The sequence below is a fragment of the Ornithorhynchus anatinus genome, chromosome 5 (genome assembly GCF_004115215.2).
Source record: "Ornithorhynchus anatinus isolate Pmale09 chromosome 5, mOrnAna1.pri.v4, whole genome shotgun sequence".
In the NCBI taxonomy this organism is placed as follows: domain Eukaryota; kingdom Metazoa; phylum Chordata; class Mammalia; order Monotremata; family Ornithorhynchidae; genus Ornithorhynchus; species Ornithorhynchus anatinus.
In genome coordinates this window covers 36,829,836-36,845,715 of record NC_041732.1, presented here as the reverse complement: position 1 = coordinate 36,845,715, position 15,880 = coordinate 36,829,836, and the positions used below count along the sequence as shown (strand labels likewise).

The 15,880-nt window shown below is 42.5% G+C and overlaps 1 protein-coding gene and 1 long non-coding RNA gene across 4 annotated transcripts in view; one reads left to right on the top strand and one right to left on the bottom strand.

Annotated features, from left to right (window-relative positions):
* The window catches only part of LOC114812286, a 477,687-nt gene that overhangs the window by 47,908 nt on the left and 413,899 nt on the right, over positions 1-15,880 (top strand). The window lies entirely within an intron of this gene.
* KCNU1 (potassium calcium-activated channel subfamily U member 1) overlaps positions 1-15,880 on the bottom strand; it is a 109,384-nt gene that overhangs the window by 48,274 nt on the left and 45,230 nt on the right. For both annotated transcript variants that reach the window (XM_007669860.4, XM_029066781.2), the window contains exon 19: positions 13,521-13,644. In XM_007669860.4, the coding sequence (XP_007668050.1) occupies positions 13,521-13,644 (124 nt within the window). The remainder of the gene's footprint in view (positions 1-13,520; positions 13,645-15,880) is intronic.

Genomic DNA, 15,880 nt, shown 5'->3' with positions numbered 1-15,880 from the left:
TTAGCCAATTAGCTGAAAGGCTAATTAACTAAAGACATCATTGCCTCACCTAAGGAAAGTGCCTGTTTCCTGGTTGCTTAATCAAATCCTCCAAGTTAAAAAAACTGCATGAATCAAGGAAGACATGTCAGAAAAAAAAATTGGAACTGATTTAAAAAAAGCTCATTATAACACTGAGTAATTACACATAGTTGGAGAATTCTTAAACTGGGAGTTGAACTTTAGCAAATTCTCTTTCCTGGAAGTGCAGAGACACAATTATTTTATTTGTGATCACATAGACATACATCTAGTGCTACTCAACCACATTTTAGCAATTCTATGTTCCTTTGCAATTCTACCATTTCTATAGACTCCCTCTTGGCTAGAAGGCAGAAGGAACTCTAAGTAGTAATCAGTAAATTGATGACCCACTTGTAGTCCTCTAGATTATAAAATCATTGTGGGCAGGGAAGTGTCTACCAACACTGTTATATTATAGTCTTCCAAGTGCTCTGCACACAGTAAGCACTTGATAAATATGATTGATTGAACTGATGAAGTGGTGCTGAACTGGATGAAAAGAGGGAGCAACTAGTCTTTGTCTAATCTTGACTCTTCCTTCCACACTGCCCTTAATCCTCCTAGCCCTGGAAAACTCATGTCAGGTCTGAGTCCTATTTCCACATATTCAAAGATCTCTAATCAGACAAATATACAGTGTGAAACAAATCCCTCCCCACAAGCCAGTAGTTCTTCTGTGGTCACTCAAAGACATGCTCAAATTTGAGAGGTAAATCTGCACCTCCTTTTTGACCTTCCCTCTGAGCAGCAGCTACACCTTACCCAAGGTACTCAAAAAAAACAGGTTAATCTTTGGAATACAGGGGCTTCTTGAGTTCTCCTTTTTTGTCTGGATTCTGATGGCATGCAAGACCTTTGAATTTTGCAAAAGGCACATTTAACCAAACTTCTAGACTCCAAGCTCTTCATCGGAAAGGGTTTTTCTGAGCTTCAGAACAGGTTTGGGAGTTTTATCAATCACTGGGATTTATTGAACATTTACAGTATGCAGAGCACTGCGCTAAGTGCTTGGGAGAGTACAATAGAAGAAAGCATGATTCCTGCCCTTAGAGAACTTACAATGTGGTGGATTGTAGGCATGAAAACATTTACAGTAGCAGGAAGTTGTGCTCAAATAGTAGAGAATACAAACAATATGCATAAAAAGGTAACAGTAAGAATTAAGGTGCTAATCAGGAAAAAACATTCTGAAAGAAGGGCTGGGAGGATGTTACTTGGGTAGAAGAAATGGTTTGATAGCTTTGAAGCCACAATGCCCTGTTTGCCTGAATTCTTTTGATTCCCTTTAGGTAACAACATTTGTAAGCTCCCAGGGCCCAGACAAAAGTTCAGACTGCTTTGAGCCCAGGTAGCCTCTGAAAGCTTTTGTATTAGTAGCCCAGTAAGAAGTAGATGGAGTCTTTTTTAAAATTATGCTCAGCATTGCTGAAGAAGGATGAAGGCAATACGATACACTGACCCGAATGCCAAGGGGTTGCAAAATGAAGCTGGCTACAAATTCAATGCCTCTTCTGGAAACAGAATGTTTTTCAACTATTCAAAATCCAAGTCACCTGATCTCCTGTTTGAAAGTTAGACAGGGTTACTGCCAGTCAGGGATTCCAACCACCAGCAGAATCACCCAATTCACTCTGGCAACAGGGATTCCTTGCCTCAACAACAGCTTCCCTATCCCTCTCCTTCTTTCATCCCTCCCTCCTCCCTCTTCATTTCTCTTTCTCTCTCTCCCTCTTTCTCTCTCATTCTATATCTCTTTCTCCTGACTTTTCATGAGAACACACAGTTTTGCACTTGTCCTTCATACAAATAACCCCAGGGTGGGAATTATTCAGAAAGCTCATGTTCGACACCCCATCTGTTCATTTCTGACAGCAATATATAATGTAAGGCTATAAAAACTTGAAAAATAATGCAACATAAAAAGGGATTGACTCAGATCCAAGAGGCCATAAACGGTAACAAATACCATTGGATGATTTATTTCTTGCTGTAATCTTTACAGTAAGTCATCTTTCAGACATTTCCTTGTGACAGGTTTTAATAATATTAATGCCCAGAGCAATCCAAATCATCGCCAATAGACGTATTTATCAAGCTGCCAATCCGAGTAAATGAAATTCTATAAGCAATAATGTAACATGTTTAAAGGAAGCTAATAAAACAAGTCAGCAGAGAAATATTACTTCAAAGTATTCTCTCTCTCTAATCCAACCCTGTATGTTATATAGCCAAAATGCAAATCTTTCTGTACGTGATTTATTGCTCCAAAAATACCGATGACCTTTTCCTGAGCTCCTGAATATCCACTCACATACATTCATAAAGCCTGCCATGCATCCTGCCCGATTAACTGAATGTTGGAGTGCTTAGCATTATTGCTTTGTTTGCTTCTTTTGGGGGCTGGTCCAATGTTGTGCAGCATCAATGAATAATGTCTAAGTTTCCAAGATTTTGTAAAAGCCAGCAGATTCTAGGGCTTGGTAACTAAGACAGGGATTTGTAAAAAAGCTCAAAACCTCAAATCCCACTAAGATCAGAGAAAATATGACCCAAGTTCAGTTTTGTTGTTTTTTGAAGCCCTGTCCAGCAGCTGGGAAAGTTTTCATTTGAAGGGAAAACTTTAGCTCTGTAGCTTGTGTCAAATTTGGGTCATAAACTGTGTGATTAACAATATTATCATTCATAACATTATCATGATTTTCACCCACAATGAGCACTGAATGAAGCAAGAATCCCTGAATGATAAATAGAAATGAGTTATTCCTTACCCAGAGCGGGGATCATTGTTCAAACAAGTTCTCAAAAACTGAAGTCTTTTCAAACATCAACAAGCTCCCAGTCAAAATGGAAGTTAAAGGAAGTATCATGTAGAGCACGTAAGGTGTGAAAGGGCATGTAATGTGGAAGGTCTTGGAGGATGGCAAACCAAAGGATTTTTGTCTTGGACCTGGGTACACTGGGGCCCCTAACCCGTGTTAATAAAGAGTGACAATTAAAATCATTACAAATTGGCAAAGAGCAAGCTGGAGAGGAAAATGGGTCAGTGCTCAGCTCATGGAAGGTCAATGATGGCAGTTGGGCAAGAGTTGGAAAAGAACACGGCTGTCCTACTGAGGATGTGGCAAGCTTGAGTCTCATGGGACCCTTTGAAAAGAGTCAGTGAGAACAGATTTACTGTCATCCTCATCCCCTCATTTTATAATTTGTTTCTAAATGATCCACACTCTTCCCGGGAAAGGCCTCCTTAAATGAGAATATGTCACTGTAAAAGTCAACTCAAACATGGGGAAAGATGCTGAACTTTGGGAAGATGTTGAATTTTGAGAAGATGACTAGTGGCATGAGATCTCTTTTGTCCACATTACTCCAGTTAACATACAACCCCAAATCTGAGCAATATTTGACATTGCAGGAGAAACATGTGACTGACAGCCTGGCTTCTAGAGCTGGTCTTGTTCATGTTATTGCAAGTTTTGTGTAAAAGTGCTATACAGCGAGTTTTCCAAACATTGTTTGTATCGACTTCATGGGATTGGATTCCTCATTATGGTGAAGGCACAAAACCAAAGCACATTGGAGTCAAATAATTTGGCTAAAGCTAGTGAGATGGAGCTGGCAAATGATCCAGGGCACTTAGATTTCTGGTTTGCTGCTTAGCAATTAAGTTGCCCATCCATGGCCTAGTAGATAAAGCACAGACCTGAAAGTCAGAAGATCCTGGCTTCTCATCCCAACTCTGACACTTTTCAGCTGTGTGACCTTGGGCAAGCCATTTCACTTCTCTGTACCTCAGTTACCTCATCTATGAAATGGGAATTAAGACTATGAACCCCACATGGGACATGGACTGTGTCCAAACTGATTAGCTTACATCTTCCCCAAGTACAGTGCCTGGCATTAACGAATACCAACAACAACAAACACCATTCCCAGTAGCGAGCCTCATGACAGTGATGAGAGTTTGTTGGCCACCATTCACTAGGGCAATTCTCACTCAGACTTTAGTTGAGAGCTAGACAAAGTAATGTTCCCTCAAAATGCAGCACAATCAACTGGGGCAATCCAAGCAGGCATGAGCACTGCAAATACCATTGTTTTCTTTATTATTATTACTGCTGCCCGACTGAGTTGATTTGAAGCTCTATAAGGCGTGGCAGTAGTGAAGGGCCCAGGAAAGCATGGATCCCACATCTAACCAAACCCAAAATGGCCTCTACCAGGATCAGGTGAGCTCAGCAAAGACTCATAACCCCCAAACCCTGTCACCCACAGTCTGTACTAGGACTATGCCACACTTTCTGCTTAGTCTGATCCACCTATCCCAACCTGCTTAAGCACAAGACACTCACTTTAGTCTGGTTTTAAGCATTCCCTGTTCAGCTCAGACTTGCCCAGAAACATCAACATCAACCTCTCTTCTCTCTCTTCTCTCTCCCCCCAATACCCTCCCACCCCCAAGGCCTCAGCTACAGAGCTTAATCCCTTGACTTTAAATTCTGAGGTTCCCCATGCTGAATATTGCCCATGATTTATTAGGTCTCCTATGGACCTGCTTGCCTGAAGAACACCAGGAGAACATACACTTTTAGTCTTCCCTTCCCTAAACCCTACCTTTCCTCCTGTCCTCCCCCATGCCAGGACTGGAGCTCATAGAGAAGCTTCTGTACTGTCATTTTGAAGCTTTGTCCTCTATTGTAGTATTTAGCCACTTGTCTGTGTCCTTTGGCTAGAGAAGTAGCACCCTTATTTCAGCTCTGCAAAAAAATCCCAAAATTGGGAAGCGGCCATGGCCTAGTAGAAAGAGCATAGACTTGGAAGCATAGACCCGGGTTCTAATCCTGACTCCATCACTTGTCTGCTGTGTGACCTTGGGCAAGTCACTTCACTTCTCCAGCGCTTAGAACAGTGCTCAGCACATAGTAAGTGCTTAACAAATACCAACATTATTATTATTATCATTCTCTGTCCTTAAGTTCCTTTGTTTGCAAAATGGGGATACAACATCTATTCTCCCTCCTTCTTTGACTGGGAGCCCCATGTGGAACCTGATTATCTTATATCTACCCCAGTGCTGACTACAGTGCTTGGCAAATGAATGGTAAGCACTTAACAAATACCACAGTTATTATTATTGAATGCCCCAGAACACCATCCCCTCAGGAAGTAGCGATTTGAATATATCAGCATTCTTAAATTCTCATCTGGCATAATGCATTTCATGCCTTGAATAAATAGATGTGGGGCAATTTGCAAGCCTGAATATACTGGTTAAGTTCCAACAATTTCCTAACCCTTTTTTTTCTTTTTAATGGTATTTGTTAAGCACTTATTATGTGCCAGGCACTATACTAAGTACTAGGGTAGATACAAGCTAATTAGGTTGGACACAGTCTATCCCACATGGGGGTCATAGTCCCCATTTTGCAGATGAGGTAACTGAGGCACAGAGATGTGAAGTTACTTGCCCAAAGTCACATAACAGACATGTGGTAGAGCCAGGATTAGAAACCAGGTCGTCTGACTCCAAGGCTTGTCATCCTTCAACTAGGCCACAGTGCTCCTCTAGGAAGATGTCCTTGCAGCAGCAATTGGAATGGCTACAGAAAAAAAAAGTAGAATTAGTGGAATATTTGGAAGTTGGACTTGACCTCATGTAAAGGATTGGAGAAATCTGACTCTTGCTTTCGTGACTGCCACATACCTGACCCATGGCATTTGTTGTGTTGTCTTCTTTTAGTGGTAATTGATAAGAAAGTAAGAGACTGTATCCAACATTGTATCTAATCAAATGCTTAGTACATAACAAGTGCCGAACAAATACCACAATTATTGTAAAGGGCTTGGAGAACTGAGGGAGCGTGGGTAATCACAAAAGGACTTCAGGCATGGCTGGAAAGGGTGGTGAAGGTATAACCCATGTGCCAACTTGTGCCAGCATGTGTGGGGCAAAGTCAGATTCTGGATAAGCCACTGGAGATCAGTAGACAATAGAGAGTGGCAAGAGAGAATGTCAATTTTCTCTAGGGCTTGGGAGAAGATAGGCAGAGGAGATTTATAGGGAGCCTTGTTATTTAGTTTAGTCTTTGGCATTATCCGCAGTGATATTTCAAAGTGAAATAAGTAAAAATTCCGTTCCTTTTCATTTGGCAGCAGCAAAGATCTCGGGGAAAAAAAAATAAATAAGAAGTATGTAATCCCCACGGTGTAATCCCCGAGTATGGGAACTCACTTCTCTTAAATACCTCCCTCTGGCATAATTGACTTTTCATGTGCATTTTAATAATGATATTTCAGCAGGTTGCAAGAGGGTTTTTTTCTTGTTGTTGTTATAAATTATGGTTCAGGAAAAAGTGTTATAAATCTAATTACATTTTCACTTATATTAACAAGTCAGCACAATCTACCAGTGTGTTTACCAAGCAGTTCCAATATTTACAGCTGACCTAATTGGTTGTAGGGTAGAAGCAGTGAACATTTTATTGTCCTGTTACTGTGCATGTGTTTGGGACAGCTGCTGAGTTGTAATGCTACCCAGAAATTCTGAAGTTGTTGTTTCACTGATGTCCCCATCCACCCCTCCTCCCCGCCCCCACCCCCTCTTCACCCCCTGTCATCACTTATGTGCATAACAAAATCTCGGGGAGGAGGGTAGGCGGAGAGGCTTGATTTGTGGATATGTTTTCTCCAAACCTCTGGTCAGGCAGTGTTTCCATGTATTTTTGAGCTACTAGAAATTCTGGGTGCAGTTTCTAACAGACAAATGTGATGAACACTGAAGAGGCTTGACTGGACCCAAAATCAATCTGTCAGTGGTATTTATTAAACATCTACTGTGTGCAGGGCACTATGTTAAGTGCTTGGGAGAGTACAGTGCAATAGAATTGGCAGTCTCCGTTCCTGCCCTCAAATATCTCTCCACTCTTCACCAACATACAATGATCACCTATCCCTCTCTGCATCAAGCAAAAGGCCCTGACTACTGATTTCAAGACACTCCTCTTTATCAGCTTCTTCTGTGATGGCATCCCACCCAGTTTCCACTGACCCTTATTCTCATAGCTTCCACACTTTTGTTTGTGACCTTTCTCTTGCCTGGAGTTCCTTCCCCTTAATAATGTTGGTATTTTTTAAGCGCTTACTATGTGCAGAGCACTGTTCTAAGCGCTGGGGTAAACACAGGGGAATCAGGTTGTCCCTCGTGGGGCTCACAGTCTTAATCCCCATTTTACAGATGAGGGAATTGAGGCACAGAGAAGTTAAGTGACTTGCCCACAGTCACACAGCTGACAAGTGGCAGAGCTGGGATTCGAACTCATAAGCCCTGACTCCAAAGCCCGTGCTCTTTCCACTGCACCACGCTGCTTCACATAAGCGCTTACTATGTGCACAGCACTGTTCTAAGCGTTGGGGTAGACACAGGGGAATCAGGTTGTCCCACGTGGGGCTCACAGTCTTAAATCCCCGTTTTACAGATGAGGTAACTGAGGCCCAGTGAAGTGACTTGCCCACAGTCACACAGCTGACAAGTGGCAGAGCCAGGATTCGAACCCATGACCTCTGACTCCAAAGCCCGTGCTCTTTCCACTGAGCCACGCTGCTTCTCCATAATGTTGGTATTCGTTAAGCACTTACAATGTTCCAAGCACTGTTCTAAGCACCGGGGTAGATACAGGGTAATCAGGTTGTCCCACGTAGGGCTCACAGTCTTCATCTCCATTTTACAGATGAGGTAACTGAGGCACAGAGAAGCTAAGTGACTTGCCCAAAGTCACACAGCTGACAAGTGACAGAGCTGGGATTAGAACCCATGACCTCTGACTCTCAAGCCTGGGCTCTTTCCACTAAGCCATGCTGCTCCTCAGATCCCATGGATCCCTTCATCCTTCCACCTACCACCTCAGTATGTTTGTCCTCCGAGCCACCAGAAGCACTTTAGAATCTTTTGCTTATTTACTCACCCATCCATCTTTCCATTTTCTTTCCCCTCTTATTGGTAATCTATTCCTTGCTTGACTCCCTCATTAGATTGTTCTCTCTTCGAAGGCAGGGTATGTGTCTTTCACCTCTACTGTTCACTCCCAATTGCCCCATATAATGCTTTGTTCATAGTAAGTGCTCAATAAATACTACTGATTGACTGACCTTCTCTGACCTGGCACACCCCACTCCCAGCTCATGCCCTTACTTGTTCTGGCTTCAGTTCCCAGATTAGGAATGATGCCATGGGATAAACCAGAAATTCTTCTGAGGCATTTGCAGTCTAACGGTGCGTTACAGATCAAGCAAATGGACAGATTTGAACAAACCCTACCCTTAACAATAGAGCAGAACAGAGGTGAAGCAAAGGAATGTAGTTTAAGCTCCCTGCTATCCAAATCAGTCCACTTGGGCCTTATGGCCTCTGGCCTTCTTTTTTAAGGAACACAAACATCATAATAATAATAATAATATGGTATTTGTTAAGCGCTTACTGTGTGCCAAACACTGTTCTAAGTGCTGGGGTAAATACTTGGTAATCAGATTGTCCCACGTGGGGCTCACAGTCTCAAGCCCCATTTTACAGATGAGGTAATTGAGGCACAGAGACGTTAAATGACTTGCCCTAGGTCACACAGCAGATAAATGGCAAAACCGGGATTAGAATCCACGACCTCTGACTCCCAAGACCATGCTCTTGCCACTAGGCCATGCCACTCCTCTAACATCATGGCACCCAAGTCCCTCCTTGCCCCTAGATCTTGGGACTCCCCTGCTCCTGGACTGGGGATTAGAGAGGAAAGGGTTAGAATTAGATTTGCTGCTTAAAAGTTATTTTTCTGTCTTTGTATATATACCTCCACCTCAGATTAGAAACTCCTCGGGGGCAGGAACAGCTCAGAATTTATAATTTTTTGTACATTTCTCAGCATTTAGTACAATGTCAGGCATAAAGTTAAGCCCTCAGCAAACATTAGTCATCAATTTTTTAAAGAGTATATGCACATGCCCATCACCCAAATGTAATCAGTGTGTTAGGACATCCTATTATTTTAGAGTGTGGGATTGTGTTCTTGTCAAACCCCATGTTAAACCCTTTTAGACTGTTAATTCGTTGTGGGCAGGCAATGTGTTTGTTATACTGTACTCTCTCAAGTGCTTAGTACAGTGCTCTGCATACGATAAATGCTCAACAAATATAATTGATTGATAGATGTTAAGAAAAGTTTGTACTGCATTATTTTCCCTTTAGACATTGTGCTCATACACACAAAACAATTCTTCTGACAACTCTGGTGCACCACATCCAAATGGGCTCACATTATTGGATGAACATTCCCTAATTCCCTAACACTATTCTAGCCAAAATATGTAGTGGAAACCCCATGTTATGGAAGAGCTGAAAGACCTATTGGTACAGTCAGGAATAAATAATAATAATAATAATGATGGCTTTTGTTAAGCGCTTACTATGAAGTAAGTAGGCACTTACTTACTTACAAAGCACTATTCTAAGCACTGGGGTAGATACAAGGTAATCAAGTAGTCCCTTGTGGGGCTCACAGTTTTAATCCCCATTTTACAGATGAGGTAACTGAGGCACAGAGAATTTAAGTGGCTTGCCCAAAGTCACACAGCAGACAAGTGGCAGAGTCGGGACTAGAACACATGACCTCTGACTCCCAAGCCTGTGCTCTGTGAGCTCACAGGGGTTGGATGGGTGACATTCTGAATCCTTGCCACTCCTTACATTCTACAAAGTGCAGATCCCTTTCCAAACACTTAGTACAGTGCTTTGCACATAGTAAGTGCTCAATAAATACAATTGAATGAATGAAAATCACAAACATCAATCATTCTAGGGTGATCACTGTGTGCAGAGCACTGTACTAAGCACTTGGAGAGAGTACTATATAACAATAAAACAGACATTTCCTGCCCACATGAGTTTACACTCTACAGGGGTAGGCAGGCATTAATACAAATAAATTAGACATATATACGTAAGTGCTGTGGGGCTGCGAGGGGGTGATAAATAAAGGGAGCAAGTCAGGTTGATGCAGGAGGGAGTGGAAGAAAAGGAAAAAAGGGTTTAGTCAGGGAAGGCTTCTTGGAGGAGATGTGCCTTTAAAAATGCTTTGAGGATGGGGAGAGTAATACTCTGTAGGCTATGAAGAGGGAGGGCATTCCAGGCCAGAGGTAAGATGTGGGCAAGCAGTTGTGGCCAGATAGATGAGATCAAGATATGGGGAGTAGGTTGGCATTAGAGGAGTGAAGTGTGAGGGCTGAGTGTAGTAGGAGAGTAGTAAAATGAGGTAGGAGAGGGCAAGGTGATTGAGTGCTTTACCATCCTATAATTTGGGAATATGAAAAATTCTGCTTTATATGAAACTCCTAGGGTCCCTCCAGCACACTTGAACTAGATCTGGTCTATCATGTCCTAATCATGTTCTTAGATCTGTAGGTATAAAGTTCTGGGGGGAAGGGAGGGGGAGATAGGGTTGCAAAGGGCGTGAAAGACATATCTTCTAAGAAGTGCTACTGCCCCAAATCCTGATGACCCGTAAATCTGCCAGAATCTCTCACCTTTAGGGGTGAGCTCATCCAATAAGGTGGAGGAAAGATCTGACCCATGCTGTTCTTTGGCCCTCAAGTCTCATTTGAGATTCAGGAAGGTTTGATTAAATTTCAAGAACGAGAAGGTCGGGAAGGGCCAGCTATGAACATATTGCCATAAGCAGGGCCAAACCAGGGGCAAAAAAGGGCCCCATAGAAATATGACCAGAAGAATCCCTCTCCAAGCGAAAAATCTTATATCCCTCAGAAAAGGTCTTTTGATTCTCCCCCACCACAAGTTTCCTTGGAGACAGAGGGGTCTGATAGGCCAATCTGAGTCTCTCTCTCTCTCTCTCTTTCTCATATCCGTGGGGCCAGGATTGTTCTTTCCTTGCTATCTACTGAGTGTGCAGTGCAGAACATAATAATTGCATGTGGAAGACACACAATAGCACCAATGCTATCCTACTAAAGATACAAAAAAAAAATCAATTTCCTTCCTTGCATGAAGACCTGGGCTTAGTCCTCTGAGAGAACAGTGGACCTGGCTCAAGCCAGGAAGCTGGGTCAACCAATAAAGAAAGCTTCATCCAGTGAAAGGTTCAGGCTGGCTCATTATCTATACCCTCCCAGGACCTTCAGAGCACATAGTCAATTTTCTGCCAGCCCAGGGATTGGTTATTCAGTTTGATGATTATGCAGTTGGCCGATTATCTAGGCCTTTGTTTCTTTTTTCCCTTTTTCCCCTAGCTATAGGCTATTGGCCATATCATTGCTCATTAAAAAGTGGGTGGAGAAAAACAAAGAAATGAGATTTGAGTGCTTTTTTTTTTGAAGCTGCCTTAAAAGATTTGGTAGGAGAGGAAGTCAAAACTATTGGCCAGACCCCTGGTTATTCTTAAAGAATAATCAAACACTGAATGGTTAATACTGTACACATCATGACTAAACATTGTGGAAATAAGATGTTCTCAAACATGTGAAAAACCATTGACAAGGCTAGACAATGTGCTTAGAATTTTGTGTGAAGGGAAAACATACACCTCTGCCTCTTCATAACCCATCCCCTCCAAAGCCAAAAATATGTGTATTATCAATCATATTTATTCAGCACTTACTGTGAACGGAACATTGTACTAAGCACTTAGATGAGTACAATATAAGAGAGTTAATAGACACGTTCCCTGGCCACAATGAGCTTATGCAAGAAAGAGAAAGAAAATAGAAAAACATTCCAATCTGGAGAAATTATGCTGTGATAAGATTACAGGCAATCATGAATATTCTGGATTTATTCATCAGTCTTTCTAAATGCTTTCTAACGGAAGGGGCCTGGTTAATTTTGTGTCCATTTAATAGAGGCAGAAACAAGGGCAGAGAGATAAAGTCCAAGATGTCACAACAGTGGAACCCAATTTGCTTGTACCCATCCCAGAGCTTAGTATAGTGCCTGGCACATAGTAAGCACTTAAATACCATAATTCATTTATTAATTGATCTTGACTCCCAGGTCTATATTTAATCCACTGAACCAGGCTGTCTTAGGAGGTAACATAAATGGTTTTATAATTCTTCCAAACACCTCCACTCCTTTTTCTCTAGCCATTCACCATTTCACAGTGCCAAGCTGTGCCAGGGCTCACTGGCATTCAGCAGAGCCTTGATGGGTGACAAGGGGAGCACTTACCATGCCCATGGTAAGGGATGAAAATGCAAGTGAATGTGGGAAAGCTACACTAGTAAGAAAGCATGAAGGACAGAAGAAATGGAGTTCCACATCTTAAATCTGCTCCTTCCCTGGACACAAATGTGGACAAAGGAGATTGATCTATCAAGGACAGAAGTAATGGCCTTCTGGACTTAGGGTCCTGACAGTACTTACTTCCAGGTCATATTGAGCACTGTCATTTTAATGTCAAGGTTTTGGAATGATATGCCAAGACATGGGCTAGGCCAAATCCAGGCCTGAAAGAAATGAGTGTACCCATAGAAACATCTTGTAGAAGCCATAGAGGCCATGGCCTCTCTGTGTAGCACCCTGGGAGAAATGCCTTTACCTTCACCTCCATGGTTTTGGGGCAAGAAGGGGGGCATAACTAGCCCACCTCACCCACTGGGTTTGGGAAAATCAGAGGAGGTGCCAAGATGACAATCCACCTCTTGCGTCTGCCAGTTGGGGTGGAAACCTCTTGGGTTCTGCGGGGGCTGAGTATAGGCAGGAGTTTTTGCAGTTGGAATCGGGGGTAGTATCTTGGTGGAGCAAGCTAGGGCTGGTAATGAGCAGGGATCCAGTGGAAAAGGGCTTAAGAACTAGAACTCTGGAGTCACAGCAGCAGCAGCAATCGAACTTTTGTGGTCCCATGGGGAGAGTGATAAAGTTGGGGTGAGACAAGCGGGTGTGTGACTCTAGGGGGTGGCACCCAACCTACCCTGGTACTCAATGAGGACCAGAAATGAGGTGGTGGAGAAGAGTCTCTCAGTTTTCTTTCTTCTGCTCCCCCTATTCTTTTCCTTCCCTTTCTCCTCTCCCTGCACATCTTCCTCTCTGCTTTCCTCAAAGCCCTGCCTCTCAGGATGCTCCAACCCCTCCAAATGCACTCCTATTATCAAAATGAAAAAATAGCACTCCTGGGTAAGTACCAGAAATTAAGCAGTGGATCTAAAGGTCATTCTGCATACAACATTTCTAGTCCCTTTTGGGTTTTGATAAGTTTTATGAGGGGGGGGGAACTCCCTACATGTTTTTGCTGAAAGTGTTTGTGCTTTCTTTGTTGAGTGCACTTGATGGAGATGGTAAGTCTAGAAGGGGAAATCATTGGTAAATGAGGGAGAAGTTACAATTTTTAGAGTGGAAAAACCTATAAATACCTAACAATTTTTAAAATTATTTGTAAAGCTCCAGGAGTGTTTTTAGATTTTCTTACCTCATGATGAAGGATGAAACAACACTAGCTCTTGGCCTATATACAGTTCTTCCAACAGTGCTTGGCCTTTGATTTGCTTTACCAGATGATGTTTTCGGGCATTTCAATGTAATCAATGATGTTACTGTAAGCAGAATAGCAGAGTAATGTACATATCCATAATTTATTTATTTATATTAATGTCCATCTCCCCTTCTAGTCTGTAAGCTCACTGTGGGCAGGGAATTTGGCTGTATATTGCTATTTTGTACTTTCCCAACCACTTTGTACAGTACTCTGCACACAGCAAGCACTCAATAAATGCAATGGATTGACTGACAGAATTAATGAAGAGGCACTTGTGTTTCCAATCTGTGAAATCTCCATTCAATGATATTCTAGGTCTGTTCAGACTGACCCAACCATAGCCTTAGAGTCCTGGACCAAAGAGCCTTGCTTAACTTGAAAGATCTTCAACTAGAGAGAGAGAAACAATGGCCACCAACTCTCCTAATGAACTTGCACTGGGGAAAGAGTGAATAGGAGATTTGGTTTTGGAATTTTAGCTCAGTATAAAACAAATCATCACACCTTCTCAGTTCTATAGCTTTCTACTGCTGTTGATGAGAAAGTTCCAAGACTCAATCTTACTTTCAGCATTGTCATCTTTGAATGGAAAGCAGCTCTATCTACTTTTCTTGTCCCAGGAGAGATCACATTCATTCATTTGACTGTATTTATTGAGTGCTTACTGTCTGCAGAGCACTCTTCTAAGCACTTGGGAGAGTACAATATAACAGTAAACAGACACTTTCTCTGCCCACAGAGAATTTACAATTTAGAGCCTAATCCCGGCTCTGCCACATGTCTGCTGTGTGATCTTGGGCAAAGCACTTCACTTCTCTGAGCCTCAAGTTCCCTCATCTGTTAAATGGGGATTAAGACTGTGAGCCCATTTGGGACAGGGACTGTGTCTAAACTGAGGCCATGTGGGACAGGGACTGTGTCCAAACTGATCAACTTATATCTCCCCCAGCTCTTAGAACAGTGCTTGGCACATACTAAGCACTTAACAAGTAATATAATTATTATTAGAGCAGGAGACAGATGTTAATATAAACAAATAAATTACCGATATGTACTAAAGTGCTGTGGGGCTAAAAGGGGAGATGAATGAAGGGTGCAAGTCAGGGAGAAGTCACACAGAAGGGAGTGGGAGAGAAGAAAGGGGAGCTTAGGGAAGGCCTATTGGAGGAGATGTGCCACATCTCTCCTGGTAATGGTGTGTGGGCAAAATTTCCCTACCATTCATCTTCCTCAACAGCTATGACCCCACAGTTTTGCCCCCAGTACTCAGGAAGACTCCATATTCCACAACCCAACCTAAAATTCCAGTGTTCAAAGCTTCTTTCCCTCCTCTGTCCTTTAGGAGGAGGTTCAGGATAGAAGTGGAAGTACTGGGGCTCCTGGAAAATTGATGTCCCCCAGAAAACAGGAGTAGCTTTCACATGACAAATTGTTCAGTTTCCCTGAATTGAGGTTGGAAGGGTACATGGAAGGGGTCTTTCTGGTGGAAGAGGGCATTGGGAAGCCAAAAAATGCCAGACTTCCCATTTTCATAAAACTAGCACAACCAGATTCATCAACACAGAGGATTATGTTGTTGTTCTGCCCTCCCCACCTTCACTTTGACCGCCACAATAAAACCTTGTTTCCGCCAGGACACATCTTACTAGAGAGCCAAATTGCTTCCATGTTTGTTGGCCACTGTCCTCATATTACCTTGAGAATTCTGAGTATGAATTGTGGGTAAGCATGCAGTCAGGGTACACATAAGAGTAGTAATAATGATACTAATGATAAAGGTACTTAAGTGCAAAATATGTGCCCAGAACAGTACTAAGCACTGGGATAGATACAGGTTAATCAGATTGGACCCTGTGCCTGTCCCACAGAGAAGAGGGAGAAAAAGGGATTTATAGACTCCATTGTGCAGCTGAGGAAATCAAGGGACAGAGAAATTATACTCAAGGCCAAATAGTAGACATGTGATCATGGAACCCAGTTAAGAATCGAGGTCCCCTGGGTCCCAGACTTGTGGTCTTTGTCCTAGGCCATGCTGCTTCCCTTTCCAAATAGTTTTTGGAAAGCCAAGACCTGCTTAAGGTAAGTCTTGGCTTAAATTTGATTTCCCCAGGAGCTTTACTTATATTCACTCACAGAGTCACTTTGGCTCTGGTTTCTTGCTGTTTCTCAGTTTCCTCATCTATGAAATGGAGATAATAATGCCTACCTCCAGGGGAAGTTGGTATGAATATTTAACCATCTGAAGAGCGCTTTTGGAGTTGAATAGTTTCTGTGGACTTGCATACACAACATGC